This window comes from Bufo bufo, chromosome 2, assembly GCF_905171765.1.
Source record: "Bufo bufo chromosome 2, aBufBuf1.1, whole genome shotgun sequence".
NCBI lineage: Eukaryota > Metazoa > Chordata > Amphibia > Anura > Bufonidae > Bufo > Bufo bufo.
The window spans coordinates 311888546-311903885 of NC_053390.1; the positions used below are offsets into that span (position 1 = coordinate 311888546).

The following is a 15340-nucleotide window of genomic DNA, read 5'->3' on the forward strand; positions in this document are numbered from 1 at the left end:
GAGGTTAATCGCCGACTTTCCACCCACATGCATGATGTGAATCCCACATCCACCATCCGCCACCTATAAACAATACAAATAAGTGAAATTAAAAAACTATTTTTAATACCAACAAATAATACCGAAAGAACGTACATATAGACATATAAAGCTATTCAATACCACTTACATTGAATTCTATATTTAATCCATAGGGTTGTAATGACCTCAAGGTAAATATCCATCTCAGTTCCTTCTTTTTTAAGATTAATTCCCTATTACCTCCCCTCCTCAATACACCAACAGAATCAATTACACGGAATCTCAACTGATTGATAGAATGGCCACAATGTACATAGTGTTTTGCAACTGGTTTGTCCATCATCTTTTTTCTGATGGTGCTTTTATGTTTATTGGTCCTCTCTCTAATTTCCATAGTAGTCTCCCCAATATGGATTAAAGTACATGGGCACTGAATCATGTATATCACATCTCGCGATCTGCACATATAATAACCCTTGATGTTGTAAACCTGTCCAGTATATGGGTGTGCAAATGTGTCCCCTTTTATCATATTTCCACAGTTACAGCATCCCAAACATGGAAAAATGCCCGTCTTTCGTGGAGCCAGATACCGTTGTTTATCTGTATATGTGCTACTCACATCCGCTTTCACCAATTTGTCTCACAAATTGGTGTTCCTCTTATATGCCATGAGTGGAGGTGTTTCAAATTCCTGTACAGTTGGTAAACCCTTTAGTAAGATGTGCCATCAATATTAGATCGGCGGGGGTCCTCAATATTAAAATCCCATAAAACCCCTTTAACCTTCAGTGCTGATATTGGATTTGTTTAGGTAATGTTTCATAGAAATACAGTTCCCGCATATTATGAATATATCAGATTCTTAATAATAAAAACTGTTATGTTATTTTGAATATTCAATTATATTGTTTCAGCTTCATCTACAAAAATGGGTCTTGTTGAAACCAAGTTGGCCATAATTCCTGGAGCAGGTAAGGTTGGTGTAAATGTGAAAAAAGTCATATCAAATCTATACATACAGTGATATCTGCTTATTTTAAAAGCTACATTAGATTCATGTTTTTTTTGCATTTCACACAGAATAATTTGAGCCATTTTACGACCCTTAACTTTGCATAAAACATATGAAAATAGTGTGTGTTGGGTGTTGTATTAATAGACTGGCCTGTGTTGGACTGTGTCTTTCAGTCATCAATAAGCTGATCACAACGTGCCCTGCCACTAGGTCCTCAAGTCATCAGCTGTAATCTTTTGAGGATCTTGGCAGCAAGGGTTCAGTTTTCCTGTAGTGCCACCACAGTGGACAATAAATGGTCACTAACTTTTCACACATCTTTGCATAAATCAATAATGTAGATGAATATAATTAACATTGTGATATACAGTACAGACCAAAAGTTTGGACACACCTTCTCATTCAAAGAGTTTTCTTTATTTTCATGACTATAAAGGCATCAAAACTATGAATTATTAAATTTATTGTATATCAATTATACTGAGAGCCAGTCAATTTTTTTTCAATTATATACACATATATACAGTACACACCAAAAGTTTGGACACACCTTCTCATTCAAAGAGTTTTCTTAATTTTCATGACTATGAAAATTGTAGATTCACACTGAAGGCATCAAAACTATGAATTAACACATGTGGAATTATATACATAACAAACAAGTGTGAAACAACTGAAAATATGTCATATTCTAGGTTCTTCAAAGTAGCCACCTTTTGCTTTGATTACTGCTTTGCACACTCTTGGCATTCTCTTGATGAGCTTCAAGAGGTAGTCCCCTGAAATGGTTTTCCAACAGTCTTGAAGGAGTTCCCAGAGATGATTAGCACTTGTTGGCCCTTTTGCCTTCACTGTGCGGTCCAGCTCACCCCAAACCATCTCAATTGGGTTCAGGTCCGGTGACTGTGGAGGTCAGCTCATCTGGCGCAGCACCCAATCACTCTCCTTCATGGTCAAATAGCCCTTACTTTCAAAGTTTTCCCAATTTTCCGGCTGACTGACTGACCTTCATTTCTTAAAGTAATGATGGCCACTCGTTTTTCTTTACTTAGCTGCTTTTTTCTTGCCATAATACAAATGCTAACAGTCTATTCAGTAGGACTATCAGCTGTGTATCCACCTGACTTCTCCTCAACGCAACTGATGGTCCCAACCCCATTTATAAGGCAAGAAATCCCACTTATTAAACCTGACAGGGCACACCTGTGAAGTGAAAACCATTTCAGGGGACTACCTCTTGAAGCTCATCAAGAGAATGCCAAGAGTGTGCAAAGCAGTAATCAAAGCAAAAGGTGGCTACTTTGAAGAACCTAGAATATGACATATTTTCAGTTGTTTCACACTTGTTTGTTATGTATATAATTCCACATGTGTTAATTCATAGTTTTGATGCCTTCAGTGTGAATCTACAATTTTCATAGTCATGAAAATAAAGAAAACTCTTTGAATGAGAAGGTGTGTCCAAACTTTTGGTCTGTACTGTATATTTTCAAAGAAAAATGTCTCTCCACTTATCAGCCCCACCTTTCCCCCTAAACTAACATTCTCGATCTCAAGAACAATGGTCACTCCTCCCTGTCCTCTCTCCATAGACTTCTATAGGCATCTATAATCTGATCATATAGCCAGCTGACAGTTTGCCTGGGAGAATGTCAGTTTAGATGGGGGGAGTGAATGAGCTGATAAGTGGAGAAAGAGCCATTTTTCTCTGCTAAGATATATTACATAGTTCACCTGTACTATTGAGTTATGCAGAGTTATCTAAAACGTTAATGGCCATTTAAGCATAGTTGAAATCAATTAGATGTCCGTACATAGATGTGATGGGTTTCCAAATCAAGAGACAGTCTCTCAACTTTTCTCAACTCTGGCTAATAAATGAGTGTCCTAAATGGGTGACTCCACTCTATTAATACAGAATTTCCTAATATTCGAAAATGTTGTTTCGCAATTAAACAGCCATATTAAATAAACCTTTTAAGGTGCTTTCTGGTTGTGGGTTATCTATTTTTAGAAATTTTAAAAGATGGTTTGATTGGACAGAAATGTAGCCATATTACAAGTAAATATAATTTTTTCATTATTTTGCAACATCAGTGATATGTGCAATGAAGCCAATGCTTTTCTTTTGTAGTACACAATGTCACATACTTTATGTTGCAATTTATGTTACACCACCTAAAGTAATATGTGGACAGTACATTTATTGGCCATGCATCAAGATCATTTTCCATCCCTTAATCCCTCCAGATATGTAAGATCATTTGCACCTGAAAAAAGTAAATAGTTAAGATCTTGAATTGTTTTCTTTTTGTCATTCTGTTTAGATGATTTTTAGTTGCCTACAGTACTTGCCTAGCAGCCTAGTAAATAAGGACCAGTAAAGTGTTATCGTGTAGCCTTGCAGATTTATCCTTACTGGGGACAAGAAGCAGGTTCTATAGTACTAGACAGCAACCCAGATTTGGTGAAACTACTCCTTTGGCAGTCAGGACATGCTGACCACAGCTGGAGAACCACAGGTTGCTGTCCTCTGCTGTATGGGACTAATAATGGCTGCAAGATACCGTAACTTAAAAGAAAGGTCTCAGAGGTATAGCTGCAGAGAAAGCATTCACACTGGATTCTGGTGCTTGACATGACTCAAAGACCCCTTTATGTGGGACACTCTGTAACAGATGTTAGCCTAGGACCCTCAAAATTTTTTTTTCAGGTACCTGAGCATTACTGTTCTAAACTGTACTATATTATTGCTGGCATCCCAGATGGAAGTTTTCCATAGGATACTTGTTTGACCAGTTGTGAACATCTCATACCAGTGTCATACTACCTTATGGGTTCCTGAGAAGACCTTAAACTTCCGATGACTACATTATTTCCAATCTGCCAGTTACTAATACATGAGAAATTACTCCATTGCATGGCCAGCTTTTGCAAACTCTATAACTGCCTATGAATTTATTCATTGACAACATATGGGTCTACCTTCCCAACATGTAGCAGTAGACTGTTATTTTTATTGTTTCACATTATGAAAGGCAGGCAGTTTACAATGGCAATATTTTAACGTGGGTTTTATTATTTGTCTCAGCTGTCAGTTTAAGTTATGACTATTTAAATGATGGGAATTAACATCTTGCTAAAACGTGTTGCGTTTAAGAGAAACATATGATAAAAAATAAACATTGTGCTTGTAACTAATCTTGTCATGCAAGATATGGTAATTTTTTGTTAATGAACCAATGTGTTTTTGCTTTTGCCACCTGCAATATCTGGAACAAATAGGATCAACGTTTTTACATGCTCTGGTGTTATTTTGTCTTTATAGTTAAAATGTTTTATTGCTGTACTTTACAATAACTTTTAATATATGCTACTTTACAATAACTTTTAATAGACGCTAAAACATTATAAACTGGGCTATCCATTTGAATTGATACCCTTGGGTTCCAAATATTTTCTTTTATTTAATCAGATCTGGATATGTAAGTATAATTTATGTGTTAAAGGAAGAAGGGGTTGTATGGGTTCTAGATTAAGCTATCCTTAGCATAGGTTATCAGTGTCAGATCAGTGGGGGTCCAATGCCCATCACTCCCACCCGTCAGCTGTTTGCAGCAGCTCCGGTGCCAGAACTGAGGGCTGTATTACACTGGCAAATTGTCTGCCAGATCATCCCTAATGAGTGCTCGTTAGCTATGACCTGGTAGTGTAATACTGTTGCTGATTACCGCATGAACGAGCAAACAAGTTCATCAGGGCAATCCAGATTTTTAAGCACGCTTAAAAATCATCATTGGCCAGAGGCAGATCATGCTGTGTAATCACGATCTGCTGCCGGCAAACAACTACTCCGTTCTGGACCAGCGATGGCATAATGAACACTCCTCCTATACGGTAGAGGAGATCGCTGCATGTAATAGCAGCAATCTCCTCCGCTAGCAGGGGACAGTTGTCAGCTGCCTCTATAAATGTAATGACGCCCTAACACGAGCCAGAAGCACAACTCCTTCCACTGTGTAGTGACCATGCTGAGGTACTGAAGCTCAGCTCCAATTCAGGTAAAAGGGAACTGAACTGTCTACCTTTTTGTGTTTTATTTTGTTCTCATTCCCTACTTATTTTTTAGTACAGTTTAACATGGTATAAAATTGACGTAAAGCCGTATTAATGCTGTAGATATGGGGAATGGCATGATCTGTGACTTTTCCCTGATGTCAAATTTTTTTTAAGAGAGCGGCACTCCAAAGCCCTCAATAGGGTGAATTATAGCTCCCAGTACTCTGGTACCTGATAATGATTCAGGGTATCTTGGTGTATGCAGTATTAGATCCTGGCTCCGGATCCCAGCATAAGGGATATATATGGAATATCTGCAGCACTCTTCCACTTAAAGCAATGGGTATTTTATTTCACCATAAGGCAGCAAACATAGCGACGTTTCAACTTAAAGGCTTTTTCAAGCAATGTGAGAGTGTACTCGTATTCCTTAATAAGGTTCCCAGCAGGTGTGTGCAATACATTATAGGTGACTCCCACCTCATTAGATGAATAATATGCAGATATAGGTATAGTATACACATACATAATTAATAGTCAGATATGGAAACAAGAAGTGATGTAGTCACAAACTTATTGTGTTCGCAGTCCACATAGGAGCATACCTCCAGAACTACAGAGGGCAAGGGCTCATTCTCATGACTGTATGAATGGTTCTGCATCCGTTCTGCACTTTTTCAGAACCAATTATTTCAATGGGGCCGCAAAAGATGCGTACAGCACACTGTGTCCTGTCCGCATCTGTTGTTCCACTCTGCAGACAAGAATAGGCATTTCTATAATGGTAAATTGCGGAACGCTCATGGGCTGCATTAGTGTTTTGCGGATTCGCAGTTTGTGGACCGCAAAACACGGCGTTGTCATGTGAATGCGCCCCAAGTCTGAGGCTGTTCCTTGCATCATGCTGGTTCAAGTGTGCATGCTCTTGTAATCATGCAGGAGCAAGGTCCCATTTTAGTAATGACTCATTCGCTTGCAAGGGAGACCTGGCGTAAATTGTGTGGGACGTTACTCTAGGAACGTCCATTGTTGCTAGGAAGAAAAAGGTCACGCAATAAGGGTGTGTAGGACATTCATGACATCACCATTGTGGGCGGTGATTCAGTGGCATCCCTGGAAACTAGGCGGTAGAAAGAATAATAGCCTATATATAAATGGTGGGGAATGTGTGCAACAGACATTTGAGGGCCAAAAACATTACATGGAGGGGAGGAGAGGAGTATTCCATGTAACTGGCAGCTAAGATACTAGGCGATAACAGGATGCATATTTCCCTAAGGTTGCCACTATGTGGGATCACCATTTGAATGACTCTAACTCACATTCAGTATGGCATCCTATTGGTGACCACTGATACAAACACCATGATCATCTGAGTGTGGAGTCCACAAGTGGGGGACAAAATCTACAATCATTGTAATCGCTGGTTGTTAACTGGGTTTCACAATTGTACTCCATTCCGGATCACCATTTAGGTGACAGGTACCGGTGAGGGGTAACATTGTCCACCCTCCCAGTCAAATTGATGCTGGGTTGGGATGGACAGGTAAGAATACACATAAACTCCGCTAATTGATCTGCTGAGCCAGAAGAACATTCAAGTGTATCTCACTCTCCAGAATGACAGGAGGAACTATGGAGGCATCAGAAAGGAGGGTCCTCCACAGCCAATAATGAAGTAAGCATATATGACGCCATGTGAAATGTTGCACCTGAGAACTAAAACTCACCCTCTGAGAATTACCAGGAAGAACAATGAGGGACTTAGGGGGAAAAAAGGTCTCCACAATCAAAGCCTCATGATAAAAAAAAATATATAAACATTATTGGAAAAAACAACATAATGTTGGGCACAGCTTATTAAAAATGGAGAATACCATGTAGTACAGCATTTATACAAAGGTAAAACATATGCACAGAAATGGCAGGGTTCACTCTAGGAGAAAATGTAATAGGGGAATCCCATTAATAATCATGAACCTTAGTTGTAATCTGTTATTGTAATCTGGGACAAGAAATTCTATTGAGGCCTTCCATATTATATGTTGTGTAATGCTCTTTTTGATTTCTTGAGTTGTTTCACCTACATATAGAAGAAGACCGCAGGGACATTGCAGAATGAATATTACATATGAGGAATCACAGGTGTAAAATTGATGAATATGATACCTTTTCCCTGTCCGGCGATGTACAAAAGTTACCCTTAGGGCTCATGCACACGAACGTATTTTCTTACCGTGTCCGTTCTTTTTTTTGTGGACCCATTTCAATGGGTCCATAAAAAAACGGAAGTTACTACGTGTGCATCCTGTTTTCGTATATTCTTACATCCGTTCTACAAAAGAAAAATAGAACATGTCCTATTATTGTCCACATTGCGGACCAAGATAGTACTGTTCTTCTGCAGTTTTTTTGTGGACTGCATAAGCCCTTAGTCATTATACCACAATTATGTATTTATTTAATGCACTTATATAGCGGGCTACTATATTCCGTAGCGCTTTACAGACATTAGCATCCAACTGTCCCCAATTATGTATTTATTTAATGCACTTACCGTATATAGCAGGCTACTATATTCCGTAGCGCTTTACAGACATTAGCATCCAACTGTCCCCAATGGGGCTCACAATCTAAGGTCCCTATCAATATGTCTTTGGAGTGTGGGAGGAAACCCACGCAAACACGGGGAGAACATACAAACTCCATGCAGATGTTGCCCTTGGTCGGATTCAAACCTAGGACCCCAGCACTGCAAGACACCAGTGCTAACCACTGAGCCACCGTGCTGCCCACACAATGGCAGCAATTTAAGCATGGGAAGCAGCCTTTCTCATGGATGGAGTTAGGTAAACTCCTGAAAGGATTAGCCAATAGTAGTTGGTCTTTAAGGTTCATTGTTCTCCTGTAGGACATAAGGGGAGGGGCTTGAAACTCCTCTACCGATGGGAAGGATTGTGTGAGTATCCACCAATTTTTCTTAACAACGTATGCTATTCTCCCACTGAAGTAAATGTAGCGTGACACGAAAGGAATCCTCTTAGTCATACTTTTAACATCTCTACTCTTTAGCAGGTCATCTCGTTATATATCCTTGACCCTGATGCCTCAGGACAAGTGAATTTCCATGTCATTTCCTTGAGCCTTTCATCTATGCGTTGATCCTCACTAACAATTCTCCTAATGCGTAGCAGCTCTAGATTAAAGATTCAACCATCCCACGAGGATGTGAGTTGTTGAATCTAAGGATATTGGGGGTCATTTACAACCAGATATACGTCAGATTTGCAGTGGCGAATCTGTGACTTATTCTCCGCAAACGCCAGGTAAAAAAAAGGGGGGCACGTCGTGGCCGGAGAAGTGGTAGGTCTGTCTCATTCATCATTTTCTACGCCTGGTTTAGGCCTAGAAAATGGTCTAAATGTAAGACAGCAAGGAAACTGTCTTACATTTAGAATTGGCTGTGGATACACCAAAGTTATGTAGAGGCAGGCGCATCTACATGACTTTGTCAAGCCTCTGCCAGCGCAGGGGCTTATTAAGACCAGCGTCTAAAACGCAGGTCTTAATAAATGTGCTCCATTGTTTCTATCCATTACTTTTGAAAAAAGATCGGCACAAAGCCCTGTTCCCTGTGTATATACTAGGGTGTCAAGAAATTGTAGTTTTTCGGTGGAGTAAATCACCATAAATTGCAATTCCTGATGGATACTATTCAGATAGCACAAGAGTTCCTTTTCTGTACCAGTCCAAATGAGGAAAATGTCATAGATATAACTCATCCAGCCCCTCACGTATTGGAAGTGGTTGGATGGGTAAACATGGGTTTCCTGAAAAAATACTATGAAGATGTTAGCATAAGTTGGGGTCACACTCGACCCCATCACGGTCCATCCGCACTGTATAAAAAAAAATATATATTTTTAAAAATAAAATGTCAAGATAATTTCAAGCAGAGAAGTCAGGAACTGTCCATTTTTTAACGAGAAATTTGGGTTACGCAATACAGGCTGTATTGCAGTAAGTCCCTTCTCATGTTCAATACTGGTGTAAAGGCTTACAACATCAAATAAGACCTAAAAGTTCCCTTCCTCAGATGTATCCCTAACATAGGAGGCGACTGAGCTCACAAATCTTTTAAAATCGGCATCTAGAAAGGTAGCCATAAGGGAAAAGACCGAGTTAATCACAGAAACTATAGGGCGTCCCGGTGGATTCTCTCTATCCTTATGAATTTTAGGTAGGATAACAGGAGTAACTGGATGTATCTTAATCAGAAAATCATGCAGTTTATCGTCAATGATATTCTCTGTGTATACGTTGTCTACTAGTAATTTAATTTTTCTCATGAAATAAAACTTTGGGTCACTGGGAACCCAGTGATACACAGATGAATCATTAAGATGCTGTAAGATCTGATTCTCATATTTAATATTTTCCCTGATGTCCTGCATCTTCAGCTGAGCAGCTGAGCCATGTCTGACAGACTGCCGAACAACCGCAATCTTTTCAATGGGACTCTCAAGAAGCACATTTGTAGCATCCTGTGTATAGTATCTGAGATTATTCAGTTTTTTTTAGGCAGGATAGCTCCTGAATTGAAGGCTGAGAATAAATAAGTGTTTTTTTTTTATTTGAGACATGCATCGTATATTGATTGAATAGGTCATAAATGTCCTATAGGTGCAGGTCCTTCCTCTAGGACCTGCTCTTATCTCAATATGGTAACATGCTCCATTGGGATGGGGACTTCCAAAAATAACTGAGCGCACTGTCTGTGCTATTTTCTGATATGCCATAAATGTCCCAGATGGGACAACCCTTTAACTTTTTTATTGTCAGACTACCCGTCACTTTGTGAGAGTTCACTTTTGTGTCTGTCTACAGTGTCTTGTATCGCAGTGGATCGAGTGGCAATACCAGAGAAAGCCCATGTACATGAGTGGTACTGTACATGAAGAATTCAGCCAATTTTATTTTTCTAATGTTGTACAACAACCCTAATTATTACATTAGGCTATTCCATAACCTTTAGAAAAAAAGCTGACCTTTAAGTGGTATTGAATATTTGTAAATCTATATGTCTATGGATTTGGAGCAGGGATATAATATTTAATATAGGGAAAGAGCTGCCTATTAATTATAGTGGCTGAATATTGGAAATGGCAGTCAGTTTTCCTCAAAGGCTGAAACTGATGTAAATAGGTTTTCTGGAGCACGTCACTTTCACCACACTAGATAATTTAGATGTCTTCTCTACTATTTCCATGCTTCCCCTGGAGCACAGCCCGTTATACTGTGCATACTTTCTTCCTTTCCTTTGGAATTAGAGTTCTGTTGACAGCTGTCATAGAGCCTCCTCCCTCGGAGTATGAGGTTTGTGTAATGCAGGGCAGCATATTTGGACTGTATGACTGTACAACCGAGTATACTGAAATTAGTCAGATGTTCACACCATGTCTGGACTGTAGGTTACATAGATGGGAAGGAAATCCTGAGTGGCTCCTTGTGTCCGATCAGTTTCTTTCAGTCTAATCAATTCTTTTATGTATGTAAAGCATATAGATCACATGATCATTATATATATATAAGATGTATTATTTTATATAAATTATATTTGCCCACCACCATTTTTTAAGATTTTACAGACACTGGGCTATTGTACGACAGAAGGCTATCTTATGATGAGAGCCTGTTGTCAAAGAGCGCCTTTATTTTCTCCATGGATTTTGTGAGAATTTGGCTCATGTTTCCAAGATTTCTCAGTTAGGCAACCCAAGAACTTAGGCCAATATAAATATTTTAGTGGCCTTAAGAAGCTGTTTCACAAGGGTATAAAAATAGTGCCTTAAAGAGACAGGTAAAATATTTAAAAAAGAACAAATTTAAAGGGATTTTCCAGGACTAATCCAGAAAGGATGTGTAGACTCGATGCAAGTTAGTGGCAGCCATGAGCCAAGAATGAATTGGACAATTGTAAAACATTCTGTTACCAGTATAAAGAACGTACTGTAAGTCCCTGTGCCTGTTGACATTGAGGAGGTACTATAGCCGTCTCTGAAATTTTTGACATATATTGACATGGGCCTTTTTTTTCTTGTTTTCCAGCATACTGTACTTTACTTTTCTTGCCCTCTGTGAGTGACATGAGGACATGGGGGGATTGATCCTGAGCAGCTTCCCCAGTCAACTCTCTTGTTAGATTAATACCATATGAAGCCCTCCTGAAGTCCATGCACAATATGTCACGTTAGGACAGTGAATGTAACAATATATACACTGTGGTCTCCTTAGGGTATGCTCAAAACACAATGGTCATGTGAGAAAAAAGTCTAAAATAATAGCGAAAAATTGTTCTCAGTGTGAGACGTCAGCTTTTCATTTTCAATGAGAAGCTATTCCGGTAATCTTCTCCCTCAAGGATTCTTCTTATTTATTTCCCACCCTAATGAAACTAGGTCATAGTTTTTGGGCATGCATCCAAGTCGAGAGATTTATTTTGTACTCAAGGCACTGTCTAGAAATAGTGATGCAATGTCAGCAAGGGCCCTTTTCATTTCACAACCATACTTTCCATTGCCCTGGAATTAATGTATTCTCTGACCTTGTAACAACTGCAATCTGTCACTAGTTTACAGAAGCAGAAAAGTCTTCTGGAAATGGTCATGGTAACCCTATTAGGTGATTAGTAGGGATGAGCAATTCGACTTTGGATGAAGCATCCGAAGTCGATTCGCATAAAACTTTGTTCTAATACTGTACGGAGCAGGAGCTCCGTACAGTATTAGGCTACTTTCACACTTGCGTTAGGAGCGGATCCGTCTGGTGTCTGTACAGACGGATCCGCTCCTTTAATGCAAACGCATAACTGTTTTTTTCAGATCTGATTTTTCACTTTGTGAAAACTCAGATCCGACAGTATATTCTAACACAGAGGCGTTCCCATTGTGATGGGGACGCTTCAAGTTAGAATATACTAAAAGAACTGTGTACATGACTGCGCCCTGCTGCCTGGCAGGTGCTGCCAGGCAGCAGGGGGCAGATCCCCCCTCCCTCCCTCCCCTGTATTTAACTCATTGGTGGCCAGTGCGGCCCCCCCTCCCTCCCCTGTATTTAACTCATTGCTGGCCAGTGCGGCCGGCCCCCCCTCCCTCCCCTATATTTAACTCATTGGTGGCCGGCCCCCCCTCCATCCCCCTGTTTTTAACTCATTGGTGGCCAGTGCGGCCAGCCCCCCCTCCCTCCCTCCCCTATATTTAACTCATTGGTGGCCAGTGCGGCCGGCCCCCCTCCCTCCCCCCCTGTTTTTAACTCATTGGTGGCCAGTGCAGCCGGCCCCCCCCCCGTTTTTTACTCATTGGTGGCCAGTGCGGCCGGCCCCCCCTCCCTCCCCCCTGTTTTTAACTCATTGGTGGCCAGTGCGGCCGGCCCCCCCTCCCTCCCTCCCCTATATTTAACTCATTGGTGGCCAGTGCGGCCGGCCCCCCCTCCCTCCCCCCCTGTTTTTAACTCATTGGTGGCCAGTGCAGCCGGCCCCCCCTTCCGCCCCCCCCCCCCGTTTTTAACTCATTGGTGGCCAGTGCGGCCGGCCCCCCCTCCCTCCCCCACCTGTTTTTAACTCATTGGTGGCCAGTGCGGCCGGCCCCCCCCTCCCTCCCCCCCTGTTTTTAACTCATTGGTAGCCCGTGTGGCCGGCGCTCGCTCCGTACAGTATTGAAACAAAGTTTTATGCAAATCGACTTTGGATGTTTCATCCAAAGTCGATTCGCTCCTCCCTAGTGATTAGTTATGAGATTTTCCATTTTTTTTATCTTACTGAAAATACTTGACATCTTATGAAAAGCAACAAGCAACTTATAAAGAAAAGATTTTGAGCCTAACCTAAAAAAAATTGTATTTTCATTGGACACCTAGACCATAGTCAGGTAACTTGATTTTGCTATAATGGTGGGAGAAAATGTATGTTTGGTATAATACTGTCTCAGGGTGGTTGTCTTTAACGACCTATTGGCACCAAATTTCAGTTGGATATAGTTTATTTAGGGTGTGTTCATATGTTGTAGATATGCTGATGATTTTTACTCCTGGTTTTTGGGACCAAAAACTCTGTACTTTATTACTTTAGCAGCAAAGTAGATGAGCTTTAGACTTTTTTAATGCGGGATGAGTCACATTTTTAACCCCTTCCTGCTGCTCCAGCGGAAAATGACGTTGGCCAGTGAGGGTTTAAAGGCGAGTCCTGCTCACAAGTGCAGCCATAGCCGCTGGGTGCCTGCTGTGTTAAACAGCAGGCACCTGGGACTAATGTATGCGATCATGCAGTACTGCATACAGTCCTTTTTTCCGTCTACAAAAACTGATCTTTGACGGAAATAACTCAAACGGATGCCAAATGGGCATAACTGATGCACAGGATATAGAAGAACAAAAAAATAACAGTGATGTGAACTCTCCCTCAGAGAAACATCTGCATGGAGTTTGTGTCTTCTCTCTGTGTTTGTGTGGGTTTCCTCCAACACACCAAAGACATACTAATAGGAAATCTAGCTTGTGGGGACAGTGGGTGATGACATTGGCTGTAAAGTGCTGCAGAATATGTCAGCTATACAGGTGAAACTCGAAAAATTAGAATATCATGCAAAAGTTCATTTATGTTAGTAATGCAACTTAAAAGGTGAAACTAATATATGAGATATTTCAAGCCTTTGTTATAATTTGGATGATTATGGCTTACAGCTTATGAAAACCCCAAATTCACAATCTCAGAACATTTGAATATTACAGGAAATCAATAAAAAAAGGATGTTAAATAGAAAAATGTAGGGCCTTTGAAAAGTATAATCATGCATATATATGTACTCAGTACTTGGTTTGGGCCCCTTTTGCATCAATTACTGCCTCATTGCGGCGAAGCATGGATGCTATCAGCCTATGGCACTGCTGAGGTGTTATGGAAGACCAGGATGCTTCAATAGCAGCCTTCAGCTCTTCTGCATTGTTTGGTCTCATGTCTCAAATCTTTCTCTTGGCAATGCCCCATAGATTCTCTATGGGGTTCAGGTCAGGCGAGTTTTCTGGCCAATCAAGCACAGTAATCCCATGGTCATTGAACTAGGTTTTGGTACTTTTGGCAGTGTAGGCAGGTGCCAAGTCCTGCTGGAAAATAAAGTCTCCATCTCCATAAAGCTTGTCTGTGGAAGGAAGCATGAAGTCCTACAACATCTCCTGGTAGACGGTTGCATTGACTCTGGACTTAATGAAGCACCGTGGACCAACCCCAGCAGATGACATGGCTCCCCAAATTAACACAGACTGTGGAAAGTTCACACTGGACTAAAAGCATCTTGCATTGTGTGCCCCTTCATTCTTCCTTCAGACTCTGGGTCCTTGGTTTCCAAATGAGATGCAAAAGTTACTCTCATCAGAAAAGAGGACTTTGGACTACTGAGCAACAGACCAGTTCTTTTTTTCTTTAGCCCAGGTAAGACACTTCTGATGTTGTTTGTTGTTCAAGAGAGGCTTAACAAGAAGAATACGACATTTGAAGCCGATGTTCAGGATCCGTCTGTGTTTGGTGGCTCTTGATGCACTAACTCCAGCCTCAGTCCACTCCTTGTGAAAGTCCCCAACACTTTTGAATGGCCTTTTCCTGACAATCCTCTCCAGGATGCGGTCATCCCTGCTGCTTGTGCACCTTTTTCTTCCACACTTGTCCCTTCCACTTTCTATTAATGTGCTTTGATACAGCACTTGGGGAACATCCAACATATTTAGCAATTACCTTTTGAGGCTTTCCCTCCTTTATGGAGGGTGTCAATGATGGGTTTCTGCATAACTGCCAGGTCAGCAGTCTTTCCCATGATTGTGATTCCTACTGAACCAGACTGAGAGACAATTTAAAGGCTCAGGAACCCTTTGCAGGTGTTATGGATTAAATAGCTGACTAGAGTGTGACACTTTGAGCCTAGAATATTGAACCTTTTCACAATATTCAAATTTTCTGATATTGTGAATTCGGGGTTTTCATAAACTGTAAACCATAATCATCCAAATGATAACAAATAAAGGCTTAAAATATCTCGCTTTGCATGTAATGAGTCTATTTAATATATTAGTTTCACCTTTTAAGTTGCATTACTGAAATAAATGAACTTTTGCACAATATTTTTCGAGTTTCACCTGTATAAGTAAGGGCTCATGCACGCAACACTATTTTGCATCCATTTTATGCAGATTGCACAC

General features: G+C 40.6%; 1 protein-coding gene across 1 annotated transcript in view; it reads left to right on the plus strand.

The window, feature by feature from the left end:
• Window positions 1–15340, plus strand: part of AUH (AU RNA binding methylglutaconyl-CoA hydratase) — a 295545-nt gene that overhangs the window by 158850 nt on the left and 121355 nt on the right. The window contains exon 6 of the mRNA XM_040416942.1: window positions 939–995. Coding sequence (XP_040272876.1) covers window positions 939–995 — 57 coding nt within the window. The remainder of the gene's footprint in view (window positions 1–938; window positions 996–15340) is intronic.